The 22,603-nt window shown below is 40.6% G+C and overlaps 1 protein-coding gene across 1 annotated transcript in view; it reads left to right on the top strand.

Moving 5' to 3' along the window:
• Positions 1 to 5,440: 5,440 nt before the first annotated feature.
• Positions 5,441 to 22,603, top strand: part of LOC124805746 (myrosinase 1-like) — an 86,343-nt gene continuing 69,180 nt past the window's right edge. Inside the window, exon 1 of the mRNA XM_047266314.1 lies at positions 5,441 to 5,594. Within this exon, the coding sequence (XP_047122270.1) occupies positions 5,441 to 5,594 (154 nt within the window). The remainder of the gene's footprint in view (positions 5,595 to 22,603) is intronic.

Below are 22,603 nucleotides of genomic sequence, written 5' to 3'. Positions count from 1 at the left end.
TCTCTCTGATTTTATCCTCATAGTCTCTTCGCGAGATATACGTAGGAGGGAAGGTATGTTCTCGAAAATTCAACAAAAGCCCGTACCGAGCTACTGAGCGTCTCCCTTGTCTCTCTTGCAGAGTCTTCCACTGGAGTTTATCTATCATCTCCGAAACGCTTTCGCGATTACTAAATGATCGTGTAGCGAAGCGCGCTGCTCTCCGTTGGATCTTCTCTATCTCTTCTATCAACCCTATCTGGTACGGATCCACACCGGTGAGCAGTATTCAAGCACTGCGCGAACAAGTGTACTGTAACCTACTTCCTTTGTTTTCAGATTGCATACCTTAGGATTCTTCCAATGAATCTCAGTCTGGCATCTGCTTTACCGACGATTAATTTTATAAGGTCATTCCATTTTGAATCACACCTAATTCCTACTCCCAGATAATATATGGAATTGACTGCTTCCAGTTGCTGACCTGCTATATTGTAGCTAAATGATAAAGGATCTTTCTTTCTATGTCTTCGCAGCACATTACACTTGTCTACATTGAGATTCAATTGCCATTCCCTGCACCATGCGTCAATTCGTTGCAGATCCTCCTGCATTTCAGTACAATTTTCCATTGTTACAACCTCACGATATACTACAGCATCATCCGAAAAAAGCCTCAGTGAACTTCCGATGTTATCCACAAGGTCATTTATACGTATTGTGAATAGCAACGGTTCTAAGACACTCCCCTGCGGCACACCTGAAATCACCCTTACTTCAGAAGACTTCTCTCCATTGAGAATGACATGCTGCGTTCTGTTATCCAGGAACTCTTCAATCCAATCACACAATTGGTCTGATGGTACATATGCTCTTACTTTGTTCATTAAATGACTGTGGGGAACTGTATAAAACGCCTTTCGGAAGTCAAGAAACACGGCATCTACCTGGGTACCCGTGTCTATGGCCCTCTGAGTCTCGTGGACGAATGGCGCGAGCTGGGTTTCACCCGATCGTCATTTTCGAAACCCATGCTGATTCCTACAGAGTAGATTTCTAGTCTCTAGAAAAGACATTATACTCGAACATAATACGTGCTCCAAAATTCTACAAGTAATCGACGTTAGAGATATAGGTCTGTAGTTCTGCACATCTGTTCGACGTCCCTTCTTGAAAACGGCGATGACCTGTGCCCTTTCCTAATCTTTTGGAACGCTACGCTCTTCTAGAGACCTACGGTACACCGCTGCAAGATGGGGGGTAAGTTCATTCGCGTACTCTGTGTAAAATCGAACTGGTATCCCATCAGGACCAGCGGCCTTACCCCTTTTGAGCGATTTTAATTGTTTTTCTATCCCTCTGTCATCTGTTCCGATATCTACCATTTTGTGATCTGTGCGACAATCTAGAGAAGGAACTACAGTGCAGTCTTCCTCTGTGAAACAGCTTTGGAAAAAGGCATTTAGTATTTCGGCCTTTACTCAGTCATCCTTTGTTTCAGTACCATTTTGGTCACAGAGTGTATGGACTTTTTTTTTTTTTTTGATCCACCTACCGCTTTGACGTAAGACCAAAATTTCTTAGGATTTTCTTCCAAGTCAGTACATAGAACTTTACTTTCGAATTCATTGAACGCCTTTCGCACAGCCCTCCTCGCACTACGTTTCGCTTCGTGTAATTTTTGTTTGTTGCAAGGCTTTGGCTATGTTTATGTTTGTTGTGAAGTTCCCTCTGTTTCCGTTGCAGTTTTCTAACTCGGTTGTTGTACCACAGTGGCGCTTTTCCATCTCTTACGATCTTGCTTGGCACATACTCATCTAATGCATATTGCACGATGGTTTTGAAGTTTGTCCACCGATCCTCCACACTATCTGTACTTGAGTCAAAAATTTTGTGTTGAACCGTCAAATACTCTGAAATCCGCTTTTTGTCAGGAGCCAAGGAGAGGAGCTGCAGACGATGTCGTGTTGTCAGCAAAGCCACTTGCGACGGTCGTCTACTGCCGTAGCCTACTACGCCAAATTGCACCGCACTGTCCTAATGGGTGCGTTGATCGAATGTCCAACATTGATTTCTGTCGATATTGAACGCAGTATTGATTGTCTGTTCTCAGTCGTTAGTCAAGGCCACTGGCCACTGCATTGCCCTTGGCGAGAAGTAATGCCTGAACTTCGTTATTCTCGGCACACACTTGACGCTGGAGATCTCGGAATGTTGAATCAGTTACGATTTCGAAAATGGAATCCCCAATGCTTCTAGCTCCAACTTCCATTCCGCATTCAAAGTCTGTTAATTCCCGTAATGAATCCATAATCAAGCCGGACACGCCGTCACATCAATCAGCTGAGTACAAATAACAGCTCCGTCAATGCCCTGCCCTTTCATACCCTGTGTACGTGATACTACCTCCATCTGTGTATGTGCATATCGCTATCCCATGACTTTTTGTCACCTCATTGTAGAAAGAGATGTGTAACCTTAACAATAAGCTCCGATCAAAGAGGGGGACAACGATTGATGTTTTCTAGGTGTCTTTAACCCTGCCATCAGCGTGTACCAGCACCTACTTCGAATCACCAGTGCAGGATACTTTATTCCTTGGGTGGACTGCATTATGGTGAGTTCCTGTACTCCTACTGATTTCTCTGGTCAATGACAGATGGCAATAACCGTTCCACGCGTAGGCAGTAACTCCAGCAAGCTGAAGGAAACGGATTGTTCTGCACGGTACCTATGTTGTTATCTGGCACTGACACAGGAAGTGATTTGAGGAAAGTTTCCCAGCCTACGTGCTGCTCCTATTATCTCTAGCTATCAGTTGCTCTTGTCATCCACACGTGACTGCCAATCATAAATGATTAGCAGCTCTCGTTTTTTTCCGAATCTTGGTACTCACTACATGCCATTCACAAAGCTATAGGTGAAGGTCTCAGTGCGTGTCCAACGATGACGTAAGTTGGTCCCAAATGTCCGGCAGTGACGATCTGGTCCTATTATACACGCTGATGTTGAGCACTTCGAACTGCAGCAGCCATGCTGGCTTACAACAAAAAGTTCGCAAGGCACGAAGTGAGACGTCCAACAGTTCCAATATCTGTGGTGTCAGATGTGATCCCAAGCCAACACCACATCTGTCTCTGATTAATTTGCTGGTGAGTGTACCAGGAGTAGTAACAAAGTAGCGGAACCATCACCTCCAAAATAATCAAGGTGTGACTAAACAATATGGTAATGATGTTAGTCCTCCGCCTCTCAGTAATCTTTTTCGTGATGACCTGGTGGGGACCTTTATTGTACAAGTTTTCATGTTGGCTGTGCAGGAAACGACCATCTTTCTGGAATAACGAGACTCGTAATGGTTTCTTCATCCGAGGAAGGAGGAAACAGTCAAAACAGTCACTGATTGCCACGTCAGGAAACGCATCGACAGCTGAAATTTTACACTCCAAAAATCTTCAGTTGTGACCGTTTCTGGTGCAGAATGAGCTGGAACGGTATTTTTTAGCCTTGTACAGTTTACCGCAATGCTTCGTCTTGGTAGAAACCCTTAACGTTGTCAAGAAATGGTCTACCCGCTACGAATATAATGTGTTGACAGTTTCCGATGTTGCTGAGCAGCAGTCATGCACTAGTTTTTAAATGAACACACCACCATTTGACTGTATTATTGATTATTTAATTACGATCTAGATTTCGGTCTTTTATGTCATCTTCAAGTGATTGAGTTTATCTCATTAACACATATTATAGCACATAAAGCTCACAATTGGCCATAAATTCAGAAAAATATTGACTCCCCACGAAATGCCAGATGTAAAATCATCATATTGTACAAAGATCAGTAAATAATACTGGGAGCACGTCATATTTCGTAAAAATATAAAAGATGTGATCACTTTTCTGAATTCTGTTACCTAGGTAACAAAACAAACTATGACAGAAGGAGCAAGGAGGACATAAAAGGCGGGCTAGTACTGGCAAAAAGGCATTTCAGGCCAAGAGAAGTCTCCTAGTTTCAAACATGGGTCTTGAGTAAGAAATTCCTGAGAATGTTCGTTTGGAGCACAGCATTGCGTGGTAGTGAGACATCGACTATGGGTCAACCAAAACAGAGATGTGGTGCTACAGAAGATGTTGAAAATTAGGTGGATTGACGAGGTTCTCCGCAAAAGTGGCGAATAAAAGAATGTGTGGGTAACATTATTAAGAAGGGAAACGATGACAGGACATCTGTTAAGACATCAGGTAATAACTGCCCTAACACTAGAGGGAGCTGTAGAGAGTAAGAAGTGTAGAGGAAGACAGAGACTGGAACACATCTAGTAAATGATTCTGGACGGCAGTTGCAAGTGCTACTTAGAGAGGAAAAGGTTGACACAAGAGAGGAATTCGTGGTGGGTGCATCAAAACTGTCTGAAGACCGATGAGTCAATAAAAAATAGTGAGGACGATGGATGGCAGACGAGAGGGTCTGGCAGAAGAAAAGAAGTAATGGTCTGCATAAAAATAGGAGTACTGATTAGAGAAAGAGAATGTGCAGGAAAGAGCAATATCTAGTTACACTGAGAGCTCTTTGTTACTTAAATTCGAACAGGATTTTACGCAAAGAAAGACAGTGCAGCTAATGCTTTGCAAGTTTCATTGAAATGGATGTGTTCAGGCAAGAACAACAAAAGAGTCCATAGATTCCATCAAAAAGTTTCAAACACTTTTCCTCGATCAGAGACCGAAAATTTGGTGTGTTAGTTGCATGGGAATTTGCAGTAAGTTCAGTGGTTTCTGTTGCGAAATTTTCTGGGCCACTTAAGAACGTAGGCTTTCGGGGCCGCCGCCTATAATAAATTTTCTTGGGTGTTGTCATTATTAAAAAAGCTACCGTTCCGATTTTTTCGGCCTTCATGCTGAATTATTGCTACCAGGAACTGGTCTACGGACAGCTACAGGAGGGGAATCTCAGTAAAAAGCCAAATAATTCCTGTCGGAATATTGTGAAAAATGACGCGATACAATTATCTATGAATTTGTCGAAGTGTTGACACCCACACACAGCTGTTCAAATACTTAAGCTTTCAGATCGTGCAACGACACCGTTTAATTATGAAAGTGTATCAATGTTTTATCACTCAACCATCTGTCGCTTCCAGTCGGTGCACCTTAACTTCCCGTTGCGTATGGAGATCACCTTGGTATTGCACCCTTTACGTCCACTCTAAAGTCGATATATATTACTCTGATTGATATATTCCTCAGGTTGACGCTATTGCTAGTTCTAAAGCAAATTTCGCAACATATATGAGAGTGACTGTACAGGAAGTAATCATCAGATTACACCACACTTATCACGAGATCATACGCATGATAGGCTGCTAGATACGATCATTTAGTGGCACTCGAGTGTTATCCGATATGTGCGAGAGTTTATAAGCTGACAACGAGTACCTTTAGAGCAATAGATACCAACATGATGGCACCTGTTACGTTCTGTCTGCAGTTGTTGGGAATTGTGTGTCTACTAGCGACAGCCAACAGCAGAGAGGTCAACCAGTTCCCAGAGGGGTTCCTGCTGGGAGCCGCCACCGCCTCCTACCAGATAGAAGGCGCCTGGAACGAGGATGGTAAGCGACACACTTTCCAATTTTATCTTGGATTTTCGTGAATTTCAGGACGATTAGTTCCCTGAAGATCAGGAAAAGACAGTACAACAAAGATACTTCGGGTTTGTGCCTCCCCCCCCCCGCACCCCTCCCCCCATCCCCACCACCACCACCACCACCACCACCACCACCATCATCATCATCATCATCACCACCACCACCACCACCACCACCATCATCACGTATATAGTGATGTTTACACCGCTGGCGGACACAAGTAAATAAATAATTTTCATGGTACTTCAAAGAGCTACACAAGCTTCATTGTACACAGTCTTAAAATTTTTGAGAGCTTTAAGTTAAAAACTGTGAATTAAGATTCTGTAGTCACACGTTCTTTCATGAGCAGAGTCCTGAAGTCTTGCTAACAAGTTACAACGGATAAAATAATTTTCTTACCTCAAGTTCAAAACCAAAGTCGAAATCCCAGCTTCAGTCAAGGAGAATACACACTTAAAAACTCTTACAGTGTACTTCACTGAAGAAGTATTGAGAGCCAACCGTAATGAAGTATCTAAGTGCGACAAGGATAGAAACTTCTAGCCTGACAGTTTTTCCAGTTAGAAGAACAACAGTACAACTATTACTAAGTCTCTACGAGCCCGTCGCTGATTACGTAAAGAGTCCCAGCTGAGGAGGCAGCGTGCTGTGAAGAAGACGATGACACAGTCTTTAGCGTGGAATAATGGAGATCTTCAGATTGCTGGCTGCTATGGAACCGCTCACCGGAGCTCATGTTCTGGCCTAAAAGCCACCTCGCGGAGGGTCTATTTTTGGCACGTGACGTGGCGGATGCATTAAGAGGCGCGACTTACCGACGTCTACAGTCAGCGTGTACGCCGCCTGTTGACCTGGCCGAAGTGCTGTTGACGTCCTGTGTTGTCGCAGATTTCCAGATTTGTTCGAGTTCCGTGTCGTAAACGCTATAGGGACTGGGGTCGCTGCAAGCAAGGTAGTGTTATGGGCCCTTTGTTGTTTCTTATCTATATAAACGATTTGGGAGACAATCTGAGCAGCCGCCTTCGGTTGTTTGCAGATGACGCTGTCGTTTATCGACTAATAAAGTCACCAGAAGATCAAAACAAACTGCAAAACGTTTTAGAAAAAATATCTGAATTGTGCGAAAAGTAGCAGTTGACCCTAAATAACGAAAAGTGTGAAGTCATCCACATGCGTGCTAAAATCACGATAAATCAGTTTAATCTAAAAGCCGTAAATTCAACTAAATACCTAGGTATCACATTTACGAACAACTTAAATTGCAAAGAACGCGTAGAAAATGTTGTGGGGAAGGTTAACCAAAGACTGAGTTTTATTGGCAGCACACTTAGAAAATGTAACAGACCTACTAAGGAGACTGCCTACACTACGCTTGTGCGTCCTCTTTTAGAACACTGCTGCGCGGTGTGGGATCCTTACCAGGTAGGACTGACGGAGTACATCGAAAACGTTCAAAGAATGGCAGCACGTTTTGTAGGATTGCGAAATATGGGAGAGAGTGTCACAGATATGAACAGGATTTGGGCTGGAAATCATTAAAAGAAAGGCGTTTTCGTTGCGACGGAATCTCACGAAATTCAAATCACCTACTTTCTCCTCCGAATGCGAAAATATTTTGTTGGCACCGACCTACATAGGGAGAAACGATCACCACGATAAAATAAGGGAAATCAGAGCTCGTACGGAAAGATATTGGTGTTCATTCTTTCCATGCGCTGTACGAGATTGGAATAATAGAGAATTGTGAAGGTGGTTCGATGAACCCTCTGCCAGGCACTTAAATGTGATTTTCAGATTATCCATGTAGATGTAGATGTAGATCTAGATGTAGATGTATAACGAATAATACGTTGCGCGAGGTGTCATCGGGGCCTAAAGTCTAGGGCACCACGCCATTTGGTATCAAATACTGGTAAAAGTGTCCTGCAGACTTCCTTATATTGATGTTTTTAGCTACACGAATACTTGTTTGTAAACGTAATTCGTCTATATTCAATTAGGTCTACATCTGCATCTGTATAAACTCATACACACTCCACAGGTCACGGTACGGTGCACAGCAGAAAGTGTATTGTGCCGCTCGTCATCATTTCCTTTCCATTTACTCTCACAAATGAATCTAGATGGAAAACTACTGTCTATTTGTTCCCGATTGAGCCCTCATTTCTCTTGTCTTCGACGTTTTTCCATGAGATGGTTCTTAGTGGCAGTAGGATTCCCATTTGATTTCATGGACCATTTCCATAATACTTCCGTGTTTTTTGAACCTAGAGGCAAAGGAATCTAGCAGCTCGCGTCTGAGTTGTTCCCTTGTCCTCTTTTAATATGGATTAGTTGGGGTCCGACACACTCGAAAAGTGTTCAAGACTGGAACGCACAGGTGTTCTGTACGCCGTTACCGTTATAGATCTACACTTTCCTAAAATTCATCAAATACACTAAAGACCATTCCACTACCCTGAAAATGATATCATGTGGTTATTCTGCTTCATGTCGCTTTGATTTATTATGTATAAGTATTTAATGAACGTGACTGTGTCAAGCAACAAGCACATACAGTTTTGCATTCAAATATTAATGAACTGGTTTTCCTGTTATCGGTATAATTTAAATTTTTGCACATTTGGAGCAAGCTGCAATTCATCACATCAAACAGAAATTCTGTACAAGTGGTCCTCTACCGTCTTTGTGTCACCCAACGAAGACGCGACGCCTTCTCGTATACAACAGCGCCATCGGCAAACAGGTTGCTGCTCGACTATCCGTCAGATCGCTTATTTATAAAGAGATCTGATCAAGAATCCCTATGCACTCAAGACGGTGCCCTCGTCTCTGATAAACACGCGAGTCTGTGATAGACACGAGGACAACGTATTGGGTTCTTCAAGATGATACTGATTTTTTGTTCCGTCTCAGTTGCAAATTTTTAATCAGATTACTTGTTTTGAGCACTTTGGATCATCTTCGGATCTAAGTAGTTGCGTCAGGAAACCATCCTACCTGCTCAGAACCACATACAAGAGTTCAAAAATGGCTCTGAGCACTATGGGACTCAACATCTTAGGTCATAAGTCCCCTATAACTTAGAACTACTTCAACCTAACTAACCTAAGGACATCACACACACCCATGCCCGAGGCAGGATTCGAACCTGCGACCGTAGCAGTCGCGCGGTTCCGGACGTACAAGAGTAGATAACCACTTATACCCTAATATGATCCAGAGTCATCGAAGTAATTAATTTAATTAAAAATGTGCAACTTAGACGGGATAATGGATGAGAATTATCTTAAATATCTATACAGTTGCTGAATCTGTCAAGATGGGATTGTTTCGATTACAGCACTGGGTTATATTGTATAGTGTATTAATCCGGGGACCCAGAAACGACGGAGATGTTTCGCCCCGCCGTAGCCCTCAGAGGTTCACAACCCAGCAACAGACCACAGCAGTTCACCCACCTCAACGCCGCCCCACACCGAAACCACGGTTATCGTGCGGTTCAGCCCCCATTGGATTGTGTACAGGTGGAGAAAGTAGTTGCGCAGCAATTTACGACAAAGTGTAACTGAGGCGGAATAAGGGGAACCAGACCACATTCGCCGAAGTAGACGGAAAACCGCCTTAAAAACCATCCACAGGCTGGCCGGCACACCGGACCTCGACACTAATCCGCCGGGTAGCAGCGCGTTAGACCGTGCGGCTATCCGGGTGGACTACTGGGTCACATTGTTCCAAAACCTTTCGAGCCACTCATGTATCTGAAATTTTGTTCTGATGCTTTATTATCAGTCTGAAGAGTGGCACTGTTTCCTGAAACCTAAGAATATCCGATCCTGCTTCGTCCATTGTTTGCAGGTCGTCATGCGAGAAAAGGGCAAGCTGAGTTTCGGATGAGCGATGGTTTTTAAATGCATGCTGTTTTGTGCTCAGAAGCATAATCTGTATTGTGAAACCAGTGAAGAACTTCTTTGGACCATTTACCATCCATTCGCCTAGATAAATGTTTCACGCAACATTTTATTTCATTACAGTAGATTTTTTGTCTTACATTCCAGTTTGTTACCTGAAACATTTGTGTCTTCTCCCGTTATTCCAGATAAAGGCAGCATTTCATTTTATTATTCACTTACATTAATACTTTTTACGCTGTCGATAAATCTCCTGCTTACTCCCAAGGACAACTGCAATTGATTGTAGTCAGCCTGTTTTCCACATATTTCGTTACATGTTTTCCCAAACTTTCAGAACCATTGATTTCCTTCAGCCTTATCTAGCGTTTTTGAGAGCCTTTATGAGTGAGACTATACAATGCCCGTACCTGAGAAACATGAAAAAAAATATTGCCTACTTATACAGGATACAAGGTGGTTATTTCGGGGGAAGGAGGGAGAGGGCTAGCGAGTTGATATTACTAAATCTATACCTACGTTTCTAGCATTTGTAGACTTAGAGAAAGCTTTTACAATGTTGACTGGAATACTGTCTTTCAAATTTTCAAGGTGGCAGGGGTGAAATACAGGGAGAGAAAGGCTATTTACAATTTGTACAGAAACCAGATGGCAGTTATAAGAGTCGAGGGGCATGAAAGGGAAGCAGTGGTTGGGAAGGGAGTGAGACAGGGTTGTAGTCTCTCCCCGGTGTTATTTAATCTGTATATTAAGCAAGCAGTGAAGGAAACAAAAGAAAATTTCGGAGTAGGTATTAAAATCCATGGAGAAGAAATCAAAACTTTTGAGGTTCGCCGATGACATCGTAATTCTGTCAGAGGCAGCAAAGGACTTGGAAGAGCAGTTGAACGGAATGGATAGTGTCTTTAAAGGAGGATAAAAGATGAACATCAACAAAAGCAGAACGAAGATCATGGAATGTAGTTGAATTAAGTCAGGTGATGCTGAGGGAATTATATTAGTAAATGAGACACTTAAAGTAGTAAAGGAGTTTTGCTATTTGGGGAGCAAAATATCTGATGATGGTCGAAGTAGAGAGGATATAAAATGGAGACTGGCAATGGCAAGGTAAGCGTTTCTGAATAAGAGAAATTTGTTAACATCGACAATTGATTTAAGTGTCAGGAAGTCATTTCTGAAAGTATTTGTGTGGAGTGTAGCCATGTATGGAAGTGAAACATGGAGGATAAATAGTTTGGACAAGAAGAGAATAGAAGCTTTCGAAATGTGGTGCTACAGAAGAATGCTGAAGATTAGATGGGTTGATCACATAACTAATGAGGAAGTATTGAATAAGATTGGGGAGAAGAGAAGTTTGTGGCACAACTTGACCAGAAGAAGGGATCGGTTGGTAGGACATGTTCTGAGGCATCATGGGATCACCAATTTAGTATTGGAGGGCAGCGTGGAGGGTAAAAATCGTAGAAGAAGACCAAGAGATGAATACACTAAACAGATTCAGAAGGATGTAGGTTCCAGTAGGCACTGGGAGATGAAGAAGCTTGCACAGGATAGAGTAGCATGGAGAGCTGCATCAAACCAGTCTCAGGACTGAAAACCACAACAACAACATCTACTAATACATGACTACTGTGCCAGTCACATTTAAGTGCTTCACGGAGGATTCATCGAACCACTTACAGACTATTTCTCCACCGTTCTACCCTCGAATAGTACGTGGAAAAAAAACCGCTTGATATTGCCTATTTTATTGCGAAGGAGAAAGTTGATGACTGAAAATTCGTGAAAATGTATAGTCGGATCGTAAATGCCTTTGTTTTAGTGATTGCCACCGGGACTCGAGTATCATGCCCGCAACACTCTCTTCCCTTTCTCACAGCACAAAGTGATCTGCCGTTCCCAGATGGTCTTCGCCAATCCTATCTGGCAAGGATCCCACATAGCGCATCAGTACTCCAGAAGAGAAGAGACAAGCGTAATATAAGCAGCCTCATTAGTAGAGTTGTTGCATCTTCAAGTGTTCTGTCAATAACACGCAGTGTGTGGTTCGCTTTCGCCGACAATACTTTGTATGTGACCGTTCTATTATCTATTGTTCGTAATTATAATCACAAACTATCTAGTTGAATAGGCAACCTTTCAATCTGTGTGATGTATTTCATAACGAAAATTTAGCGGATTTCTTCCAGTACTCACGCTTTGTATTGTTTAGAGCCGGTTGCTACTTTTCGTATGATGCAGGCCTCAGAATCATTTTGCAACTAGTTTTGATATTCTGATAATAAGAATAAACTGACAGAAAAAAATCGCAACACCAAGGAGTAGTTGTGCGACATAAAATAATGTTGGTAGGTGTGTTTCCTCATCTAAAAGGCGATGTCTTTTCAAATTTCGCTACAGCCCTATAAGGGTGCTTCAGTACACGTTGTAACGATCATGGGTACGTAGTTACCTTTCAGATTGGACGTAGTGAGTTGATATTAGTCAAGAATTTTTTAAGGTGACAAAGACGTCATAATCAACATCTCACTGAATTGGAACAAGGTCGTGTAATTCAGCTACAAGAAGCCCGATGTTCCTTTTACGATATTACAGAAAAACTTGTGGTAAGCTTCTATGGGACCAAACTGCTGAGGTCATCGTTCCCTAGACTTATGCACTACTTAGTCTAACTTAAACTAACTTACACTAGGGACAGCACAAACACCCATGTCCTTGGGAGGATTCGAACCTCCGACGGCGGGAGCCACGCGTTCCGTGACAAGTCGCCCAGACCGCACAGAAAGACTTGGTAGGAATGTAGCGGCAGTACATGGTTACTGGCAGCGGTGGCTACGAGAATGTACGGTTGCTAGGAGACCGGGCTCTGGACGGCCACGTAGCACTACTGAGGAGGAAGACGATCTTGTTCGGCGTATGGCTGTGGCACTTCGTACTCCATCTGCAGCAGCAATTTGAGCAGCAGTGGGCACCACTGTGTCACAAACGCTGTTACAATCCGGTTACTTTAAGGACACCTACGAGCTAGCGCTCTGTGGCATGCATTCCACTGACCCCATACCACCACTGTTTGCGACTTCAGTGATGTCAAGCAAGAGCTCGCTGAAGGGCAGAGCGACCTATTGTGTTTTCTGATAAAAGCTGGTTCTAAAATGGTTCAAATGGCTCTGAGCGCTATGGGACTTAACATCTGAGGTCATCAGTCCGCTAGAACCTAGAACTACTTAAACCTAAACCATAAGGACATCACACACGTCCATGCTCGAGGCAGGATTCAACCTGCAACCGTAGCGGTAGCGCTGTTCCAGACTGAAGCGCCTAGAACCGCTCGGCCACACCGGCTGGCGAAAACTTGTTCTACCTCGGTCCCAGCGACGGGCGTGTGTTTTCCAACAGGAAAACGCTCACCCATATCCTGCCGTTGTAACATAACATGGTCTACAGAGTGTCGAAATGTTACGATGGCCTGGTGGATCACCAGATCTGTGTCCAATCGAGAACATATGGAACACCATCGGAGGACATCTCCAGCGTCATCCACAGCCAGCTTTAACTGTCATCGTATTGTTTTCAGGGAGTCACCCAACCAAGTACCAAGTGGTCCAGGCGTTGCTCAACTTCTGCAATCGGGCTAGACCTGGTCTGTCCAACATGGCAAGACCGTTGTCGATGTTCTGATGACTTTTGTAGACTGCAAACTACAGCACGTCTGCAAACAATCTGAAAGGGCCACCTAGATTGCCTCCTAAATCGTTTATACATATTAGGAACAGAAGAGGGCAAATTCTTGGAGAGCGACAGATATCATTCATTTTTCAATCGATGCTTCACCGTCAATTACTATGAACTGTGGCCTTTCAGACAAGAAATCACGAACCCAATCTTACAAATGCGACGATACTCCATAGGCTCTATGAGGTATCGTCAAGAGACAGCTTTGCTACAGCAAAGTCGCCAAAGCGATTCGGTACCACATACATTAGCGACGGCGTGCTGCAATCCGCAAAGACCAATAGGAGGCACTCCAAAAGCCCACTCCTCCGTCTCAACAAAGCAGCGTCCTCATGCTATGGTTAAGTATACACTGAGATGACACAAGCAAAGGGATTTCTGTTAGTATCGTGTCGGACTTCCTTTTACCAGACATAGTGCAGCTACTCGACGTGGCGTGGTCTGCACAAGTCGCTGGACCCCTGCAGAAATATTGAGTCGTGCTGCCTCCATAGCCGTTCATATCTGCGAAATTGTTACCAGTACAGAATGTTGTGCACCACCTGACCTCCTGATTGCGTCCCATAAATGTCGATGAGTGGCCAAATCATTCGCTCGAATTGTTCAGAACGTTGTTTAAACCAATCTCGAACAATTGTGGCCTGATGACATCGCGCATAGCCATCCACAAAAATTTCGTCATTGTTTGGGAGCATTAAATTCATGAGTGGCATCAAATGGCCATCTTTAGTCAATGATCGGATCAGTTGGAACTGGGGAACCAATCCATTCCATGTAAACGCAGCCCACACCGTTATGGACTCACCACTAACTTGCACAGTGTCTTGTTGACAAATTGTGTCCATGGCTTCGTGAGATCTGTGCCATACCATCTTTAGCTCTTACCAACTCAAATCGGGACTCATTTGACCAGACCACGGTTTTCCAGTCGTCTATGATCCAACCAATATCGTCAGAAGCCTAGGAGAGGCGCTGCAGGCGTTGTCGTGTTGTTAGCAAAGGCACTTACGTGGTTCATCTGCTGCCATACCCCTATTATCCCGAAATTTCGGCGCACTCTCCTAACGGATACGTTTACTGATCGTCCGACATTGATTTCTGTGGTTATTTCACGCAGTGTTGGTTGTCTGTTAGCCCTGACAACTCTACGTTAACGCCGCTGGTCTCGGTCATTAAGTCAAGGCCATCGGCCACTGCATTGTCCATTGTGAGAAGTAGTGCCTGAAGTTTGGTATTCATGGTGCACTCTCGACATTGTGGATGTCGGAACGATGAATTCAGTAACGATTTCAGAAAAGAAATGCGCCATGCATTTAGCTCCAACTATCATTCCGTGCACAGTGTCTGTTACTTCTGGTGGTGCACTCATAATCAAGTAGGGCACTCTTTCACATCAATCATCTGGCCACAAATGACAGCTCTGCCAATGCACGACCCTCTAATATCTTGTGTTCACGGTACTAGCGCCGTCTGTTTATGTCCATATCACTATACAATGACTTTTGTCGCCTCCGTGTAGCATGGAGCATGCAGGCACTCTGGCCATTACATGACGGAGACGACATAATAGTGCAAGATCAACGATTTCTTAAAGTTATTGATGAAATATAATTTCGTTATGGTTGCAATTTGTACAGTAAGAGAACTGTTGTGAACAAGTGCATCAAACGATCCTTCGATAGTCAATTAAATTTGTAAATCATGCACTACTCCTGTTGCAAAGAAGTGTGTCAATGTTTAGTAAATCTTTTATTCAGTTATGTAATAGAGTGAATCAATATTTCATGTGTTCTAGTTTGATGAGCTTCCTTCCAGAGCCATCAAAGGACCCACAGTTATGGCTGGACAAAGAAGTTTCCCCTGTTCACAACTCACTAGAGTCTTACCTCCCATTTCGTCATGACACTGTATAGAGTTCTTCCTTGGCTGTTGGAAATTTGTTATCTTGAATTACCTCGAACAAATGATTGTTATCATGTTGTAGTGCGAGGTATGGAAGGCGGATCTTTTGAGTCATATTATCCATTACAATACATTTTGATGAATGGAAGTGAATCTAAACATTTCCACTCTGTACGTGCAGATCACCGTCGGCCGTATGGCAAGCAGATAATTCGACAGTTTCATAGACAAGCTCTTTATACAAAATTATTGGTGACACCCCAAAAAACCGGCTGGCTTCTTTGTACCAAAAGAAATTGGTGCATTTTACTTTTTTGCAAACTAACTACCAGTCGCATTTTTCGCTTCGTGTACTAGGTATATCGTCCGTTACGTACTCCACCTATTCTATATATCCCTCCCACATTTCGTCTTCCAGTGCATATATATTATAAGAGCCTTTACCAGGAGTCTTTGTCCAGCCACACAGTCTACATTTTCCTTCAATTTTCTGCTATCTCCTTTGACCTTTTAGTTTAGATTATATACTCCCAAAACATACCCTATATACTCATTTATTTTAGTGTGTTCTCTGGTACATCTTTTGACACTTCCTAGAAACCTCATTTCTTTTTTGCTGTCATGCTGTTGCCCATGTTTCTCTTCCATGAATAAGGGTTTGCGCTGCTATCGTTTTCTAACACCTCAGATGGATGGTTTCCTGATTTTATTCTGTAAACATTTTTGAATCGGTTTACATATGAAACTAAATTTATTTAATTTCTGGTCCCCATCGCAGATGCAGTCATATGTGATGTTGCATCATGGGTTTTTAAAAAGTTTAGCTGGCTCCATACTTTTATTATCAAAGACTGTTTTTCATCTTACTGGCTGTACGCCACGATATGTCATAAATTTCTCTTTATGTGCAGACAATTTAGATTTTATTCTGTGGATATCTTCATTCACTGCAAATCAGTCTTAGATTATCTGGATATAGGACTGCATTTAGTCTAGTGCCAAATCCTAAAACACTTCATTTTATTCACTACCTTCCATTTACTGATCATTTCGTCTGTCTATATATTTCTGATCATTTGTTTTGTAATTATTGTTTAGAAATTTTGGTGGCAAAATACAGACGTGTAAGAAAACTTATATCATTTTATGAAGTTATCACGACGCAGATCTATGCCTGAAGAAAAATATGAGTAGTACTGTACAAATTTCGCATAGGCGCTTGCGCTAGCTTCTTATGTTAGAAGTAGTTCATTTTCAGCCAATGAAGCATTTCACAAAGTACCAGTTTCGATTACGTAAGTCATAAACTGTCAAATCGAAATTCTTAAATTAGAAAATATCAGACCTTCTATTAAAAAAGTTTTAGATCCGTCTTTCTATTCGTGGATACGAAAATAGCTCACCAAACGGCATCACAACTATTGTACTGACATGGTACCAGTTTCAAAAGTCTACATTGTGGGTTCCCACCCACTCGCCGCTTTTGGGGTGCATAAAGGAGGCTGCGTTCTCGGATCGTTATTTAACGAATCAAGCAAATAACATTAATAGTTTTTATTACAAAGAATAAGACTGACAATACTCAAGTTTGAATCTACAACTGTGTCGCAAGTGATGGGGACATGTAAACAGTCAACGTCCACGTAAGCAACTAATACAGATCACACGTCACTGCTATCGTAGTGCTCTCCGCTAGGCCGTGTCTAGTACTGTGCCTGTCTGCTATTGCCGATCCAGTACTCTGCTAACACTGTCCCGGTCTGCAAGTCCCAGTATGGTACTGAGCGGCCGAGGCTGGTAGAAACGGCGCTTATGTTCTCTTCGACCAGAGGGCGCTCCTGTCTTGGTGCGGTCCTTGTCAGCGGGATAATGGCTGATGTCGTCTCACAGCCTCCTTTGCTCTTGCGTTCTTCATCTTCGTGCCATCGCTTATCGTTACGCCCTAACATCCGTGCACTACCACCAAACTACACAAATAAAATTCATTTCAACATAATATTTTCTGTCATGTATCTTGGCTTGACACTTTTTTGCATTTTTTGATACCTGATAAGATTCTATGTGATCATAATAGTAAAATATAATATTTGTATTCATTTAACTGCTTACTTTCGTAAATATCCTTACTACTGTATGAAGGTAATTCATCGTTTCATATTGTTACTTGATCGATTTACTTCATCTTGTTACACGAAGCTCTAATAAACTTTCGAACGTACACTGGCTACACTTTATTGTAATGTATGTATTATGTAAGTCTATATACACTATATAAAGCGACAACATTATTAACAAAAATTTCGAGAACTTCTTAAGCCATTTACTTCACATCTTCAGACGATGTTCTAAATATCATTCAGACGGTCACACATTACTGGAAAAAAATATCACAACACCAAAAGGAGATTGTATCCTCCCCACAAAAATAATATATTATTAAATATTATTTGGTTAATGATTCTAATTTTAGTGTAACCTCAGAACAAAACTAGTTCCCATTTAATGTACCCACAAAATTCTTTTCTCATTTAATATAAACTCGAAACAGAAAAATTCCTAAACCTCGTAATAAAAAATAAATTCAGTAACCCGGTAAAATTTGGACGACAGCAGTGCTGCGTCATGCCCCTGTAAGATCATTCTGAATAAAATGCAAAAATTCTCACCTCGATAAAGTCGGCAACTATCTGCTCTTACAATAGCTCTTTTCTGGCACAGCTGTATGCAGTGCTGGCCTATACATTTGTTATTTATGAAAGGAAGCAAATGATTTTTCTTTTGCAACAATCGGAATGATCATGCATTGAAAGAAATATTAAATTCTTTAAATTGAAATGAATGCTTGTTATTATTAGGACATTTTTAAAAGATATACATGTGAGTTTACATAATATTACTAGATATGCGCGAGGCTGCTTTTTTTTACCTTATACAATAATACTCAGGCTCCGGAATCGCTGCACCGCGACCAGCCCAGCCTACATGATACACCAGACCAGACCAGAGCAGACACACACACTCGCAACAACTTACTGCTACTGCTACACAGTTCGTACAGTCAACACTGCTCTCTGGTCAGCGATTCTCTTATTCCTTGCATATCGCAGGCAGCGCATTAGCAATACATGGAAATTACATCTGCTCGGACCTCTTACATAAAATTACATCTGTATTACATCTGCTCGGACCTCTTACATAACCCTCCACTGGGGGGGCAAAAATTTGGCAGCGATGGTGAGTCAATTGGACTTGCCATGAGCAACAAAGTTTTCTTAATTAACTAAGTTTACAGTCACAGAGTATATATATATATATATATATATATATATATATATATATATATATATATATAAGTGCAGAACATGAAGTAAAATAGAGTGCACATGCACTGAGTACAGAACATATCAAGAAATCACAAAATATATACGCAATGAGTACAAATCATATTAACAAATGACATAAAGTGCATATGCTCTGTAGTACAGAACATATCTAGCAATGACAAAATGTATACGCAATGAGTACAAAACATATTAACAAATGACATAAAGTGCTTACGCACTGTAGTACAGAACATACCTAGCAATGACAAAATGTATACGCAATGAGTACAAAACATATTAACAAATGACATAAAGTGCATACGCACTGTAGTATTTTTTTACCATTTTACAACAACTAGGATAGGAAAGGGAAGGATTGCATCATGGTTGTAGCACAGTAGGTTGCACGTAGCTGCACTGAAAGTCCATATCTTTGTACAGAAGCACAACACCAAGTGAGACAATCTGAAGTTCTCTTCCCTGAAGTATTAATCAGTGTAGCCAAGACACAGAAATGTCGTATGAATATTCAATGTTATCATTTTGGTAGTACATTAGGTACACCAAACAGTGGAACCATAATAACATCTCCATTGTTCAAGGTAGTGGACACCATGATGTGTCAACACCACACTCTTTCACCAACATAGTGCTTCATGATCATAAGGATAGACAGGACAAACGTCTATTGCAGTAATTTCTGGTAATTAGGTCAGAAGATGATGGACATTAAGTCTTATGCTAGTCATCATCGAGAATTACACTAGTCTATCAACCGATTTGAGTAATTGGTGGCACTCATTGCCTAGTTACTAAATATTTCTGTACTATGTATGGAGTATTACAGAATATTATTCATAAGTCATCTGATGACAGTAAATATTGGCACTCATTGCCCAGTTACAAACCATTTTTGTACATTATTTAAAAGTGATCATTCAAAGCAAGAGTTAATTAATGGCCTACAATTTACATAATTCATCTAGTTATAGTAATCATTGGCACTCTTTGGCCAGTTACAAACCATCAGAAGTCATCCTTCAATACAGGAGCTAATGAGTGTAGGATCAAGCTACTGGTATTCATATATAATAGCATGTAGGTGACATAATACAAAATTAAAATAAGAAACAGTGGCATTCATTGGCCAGTTACTAAACATATAGCAAGTATTGAATAGTACAAGACATTTTTCATCATTCAAGGGACGTATGACATATTTAAAATAATTATTGGCACTCATTGGCCAGTTACAAACCATTTTTATATTTTTATAAAACCTTATTCAGTATTATTCAGAAGTTATCATTCAAAATGAGAGTTAATTATTGGCATAGCATTTATAGAGTATAACAAAAATATTATTTACAGAAATTATTGGCATAGTATTTATGCATTATTACAAAACATCATTCAGTATTACTTAGAACTCATCATTCAAGTGACATAGGAAATATTGAAAATGTAACACACTGTAACTATTACTCAAGGTCTGTGATTAGAAAACATCATTCAGTATTACTCAGAACTAATCATTCCAGTGACATAAGACATATTTAAAATGTAATACACTGCAACTATTATTCAAGGTCTATTTTTTTGTGCTACCAATGCATTGCGTTGGGATCGATAATTAATTGCTGGCACATGAAAATATTTGCTTTTGACTTATTGCTGCAAATGAGGATAGGTAACATCATTCGTCATGAGTCAGCTGTAGCAAGGTTATGAAACAAGTAGAGTATATGTGATCACATTTATGAATGACACACACAAATGGGCAAAAAAAATGCAAGTACTAGAACAGGTTTAATGGCTAACTGCTTATAGCACATTAATTTCATGAATAGCTTCTCCTAGAAAAAATACAAAATGGATTATTAAGCTGAAAGAAGAAACGCATATTATACTGAAAACTAGTGAACTTCGAATTAACAGGCAATGAAATGTGTACTCAATATATATGTACTCTAGCTGTCCTTTCCAAAACCTTCAGTCATTATACCATGCGACATAAGACATACTGTCAAAACGAACTGCAACAAATACTTAAATAACTACATAGCTTTTCTTAACTAATAGTAAATATATAAACTTCATCATTATCCTCATCTGCAAAGAAAAACTTAAAGGTGGTGCGTTTAGTGGGCATAAAGAATTTATCACTATCATCACCTGTAAACAAAAATTTCATTATTCATATCATCATAACTTCATTATTATCATCACCTGCAAAGAAAAACATCATTATTCATATTACCATATTCTTCACCACTATTCATCATCATTCATTATCATCTGCAAAAAGACACTTCATTATTCATTATTCATATTACCATTTACTTCATACAACTATTCATAGTATAGAGTTCCTTATTTCTAGCGTATTTCATCACTAAAACTAAGATGTGTAGTTCTGTCTGACAGCCTGCATCAATCGCCCCGTATTCTGAAAGAAAAATAATTAGTTAAGACTGCTATCATACGATGTGTACAGCACATTCATGTTAATGTTTGTTAATTCTGATCCATTTACTCTTCGTGACGAACTATTGCATCTTCTTTCGTTCATTCCGAAGGTGAAATTCCCATTTCATAGTAATCCACTGTGATTTGTTTCATTTATTTCATTTACACATTATTGCTTTCTGAAAATGATGAACAATGATTATTGTCTTGCATTTAAATCATATACCCATTAAATAAAATCTGGTTTCTAGTGATATAATTAAGCATACAGCATAGCATGACGGAAAACTTAATATGTCAAAAACATAGACAGTGTGCAGGTGCAAAAATGTACACAGAGTTTCATAATGTAGTAGCAAAAAAAAATGTAAAATAGCCACGATGTTGAGATATCATAAGGCAAAAATGTCAAAGTCAACTGGTGTTTGTTATATCTTAAAGATTTCGTAATGCATACAAACAAACAGGAAAACAATCATACATACATGAAAAATGGAAAATGTTCACAGTCTGATATGTAACAACAAGAAATGACTTTCTTTGTGTTCAGCTTGTATGTTGTGTAGTTGATAGAGGCGAGAGTTGAAGACTTTAATGGAGAAAGAATTTGATAAAATTAATATGTCACTAGATAGAATTGCATAATTGTTCATATAGTATGTAAGTTTATCTGGAAAATGTGCACGGTCTTACGTGTAACGACAAGAAAAGCGACCTGCTAACCTTACCTTGCCGGACACTTGCCAAGAAAAAATATAATAATCATCAATAAGTAATCACATAGATATAATTGCATAAGTGGTCATTAAATGCGTAAGTTTATCTGGAAAAATGTGCACAGTCTTATGTGTAACGACAAGAAAAGCGACCTGCTAATCTTACCTTGCCGGGCACTTGCCAAGAAAAAATATAATAATCATCAGTAAGTAATCACATAAATATTTGCATCATTGGTCATATAAAAATCAGGAAAAGGCATTACAGTGTGATAAATCATAAAGTATGTTCATTCAATAAAGGGTTTAATATTGGAGACATGGCGATTGCCTTTACTTTTTCTGGTTCTCAGACTTTCGACGTATACTACATTGGGGTGACGAATGCTGCGAATTCTGTATGGACCTGCATATAGAAGCTCAAATTTACTACATCTATTCTTTCCTCTGTTAGGTAAATAGTGTGTACGTACTAATCTTCTGTCCAATGTGAAAGTCACGGCGTGTACAAACCTGTTTTTGCTGTCTTCTCCGGCGCTCTGCGGCACGTTTGATGTTGTTCAGCGCAATGTCAATTATTTCATGGTGTCGTAGTCGACGAGATGTAGGAAAGGATACTAATTCTTTAATTTTGTTAGGTGTTCAACATTTTTCAACATAACAGTCGGAGATAGCATAGTAGATTCATTTGGTATGGAATTAATTACATCCTGGAATGAGAGTATTTGTGTGTCCCAATCAATATTCTACACAGTTTACCAATTTCTTTCATTATTCGTTCACAAGGGTTCGAAGAAGCATGATACTTGGATATATAGATCGGAGAAATGTTTCTTGTTACTAACATACGTGTCCATATAGGAGATTGAAATTGTGGTCCATTGTCGGAAATTACTTTCAATACATGCCCTACATGA

This window comes from Schistocerca piceifrons, chromosome 7 (assembly GCF_021461385.2).
Source record: "Schistocerca piceifrons isolate TAMUIC-IGC-003096 chromosome 7, iqSchPice1.1, whole genome shotgun sequence".
NCBI lineage: Eukaryota > Metazoa > Arthropoda > Insecta > Orthoptera > Acrididae > Schistocerca > Schistocerca piceifrons.
This window is presented reverse-complemented; position numbering and strand designations above follow the sequence as displayed.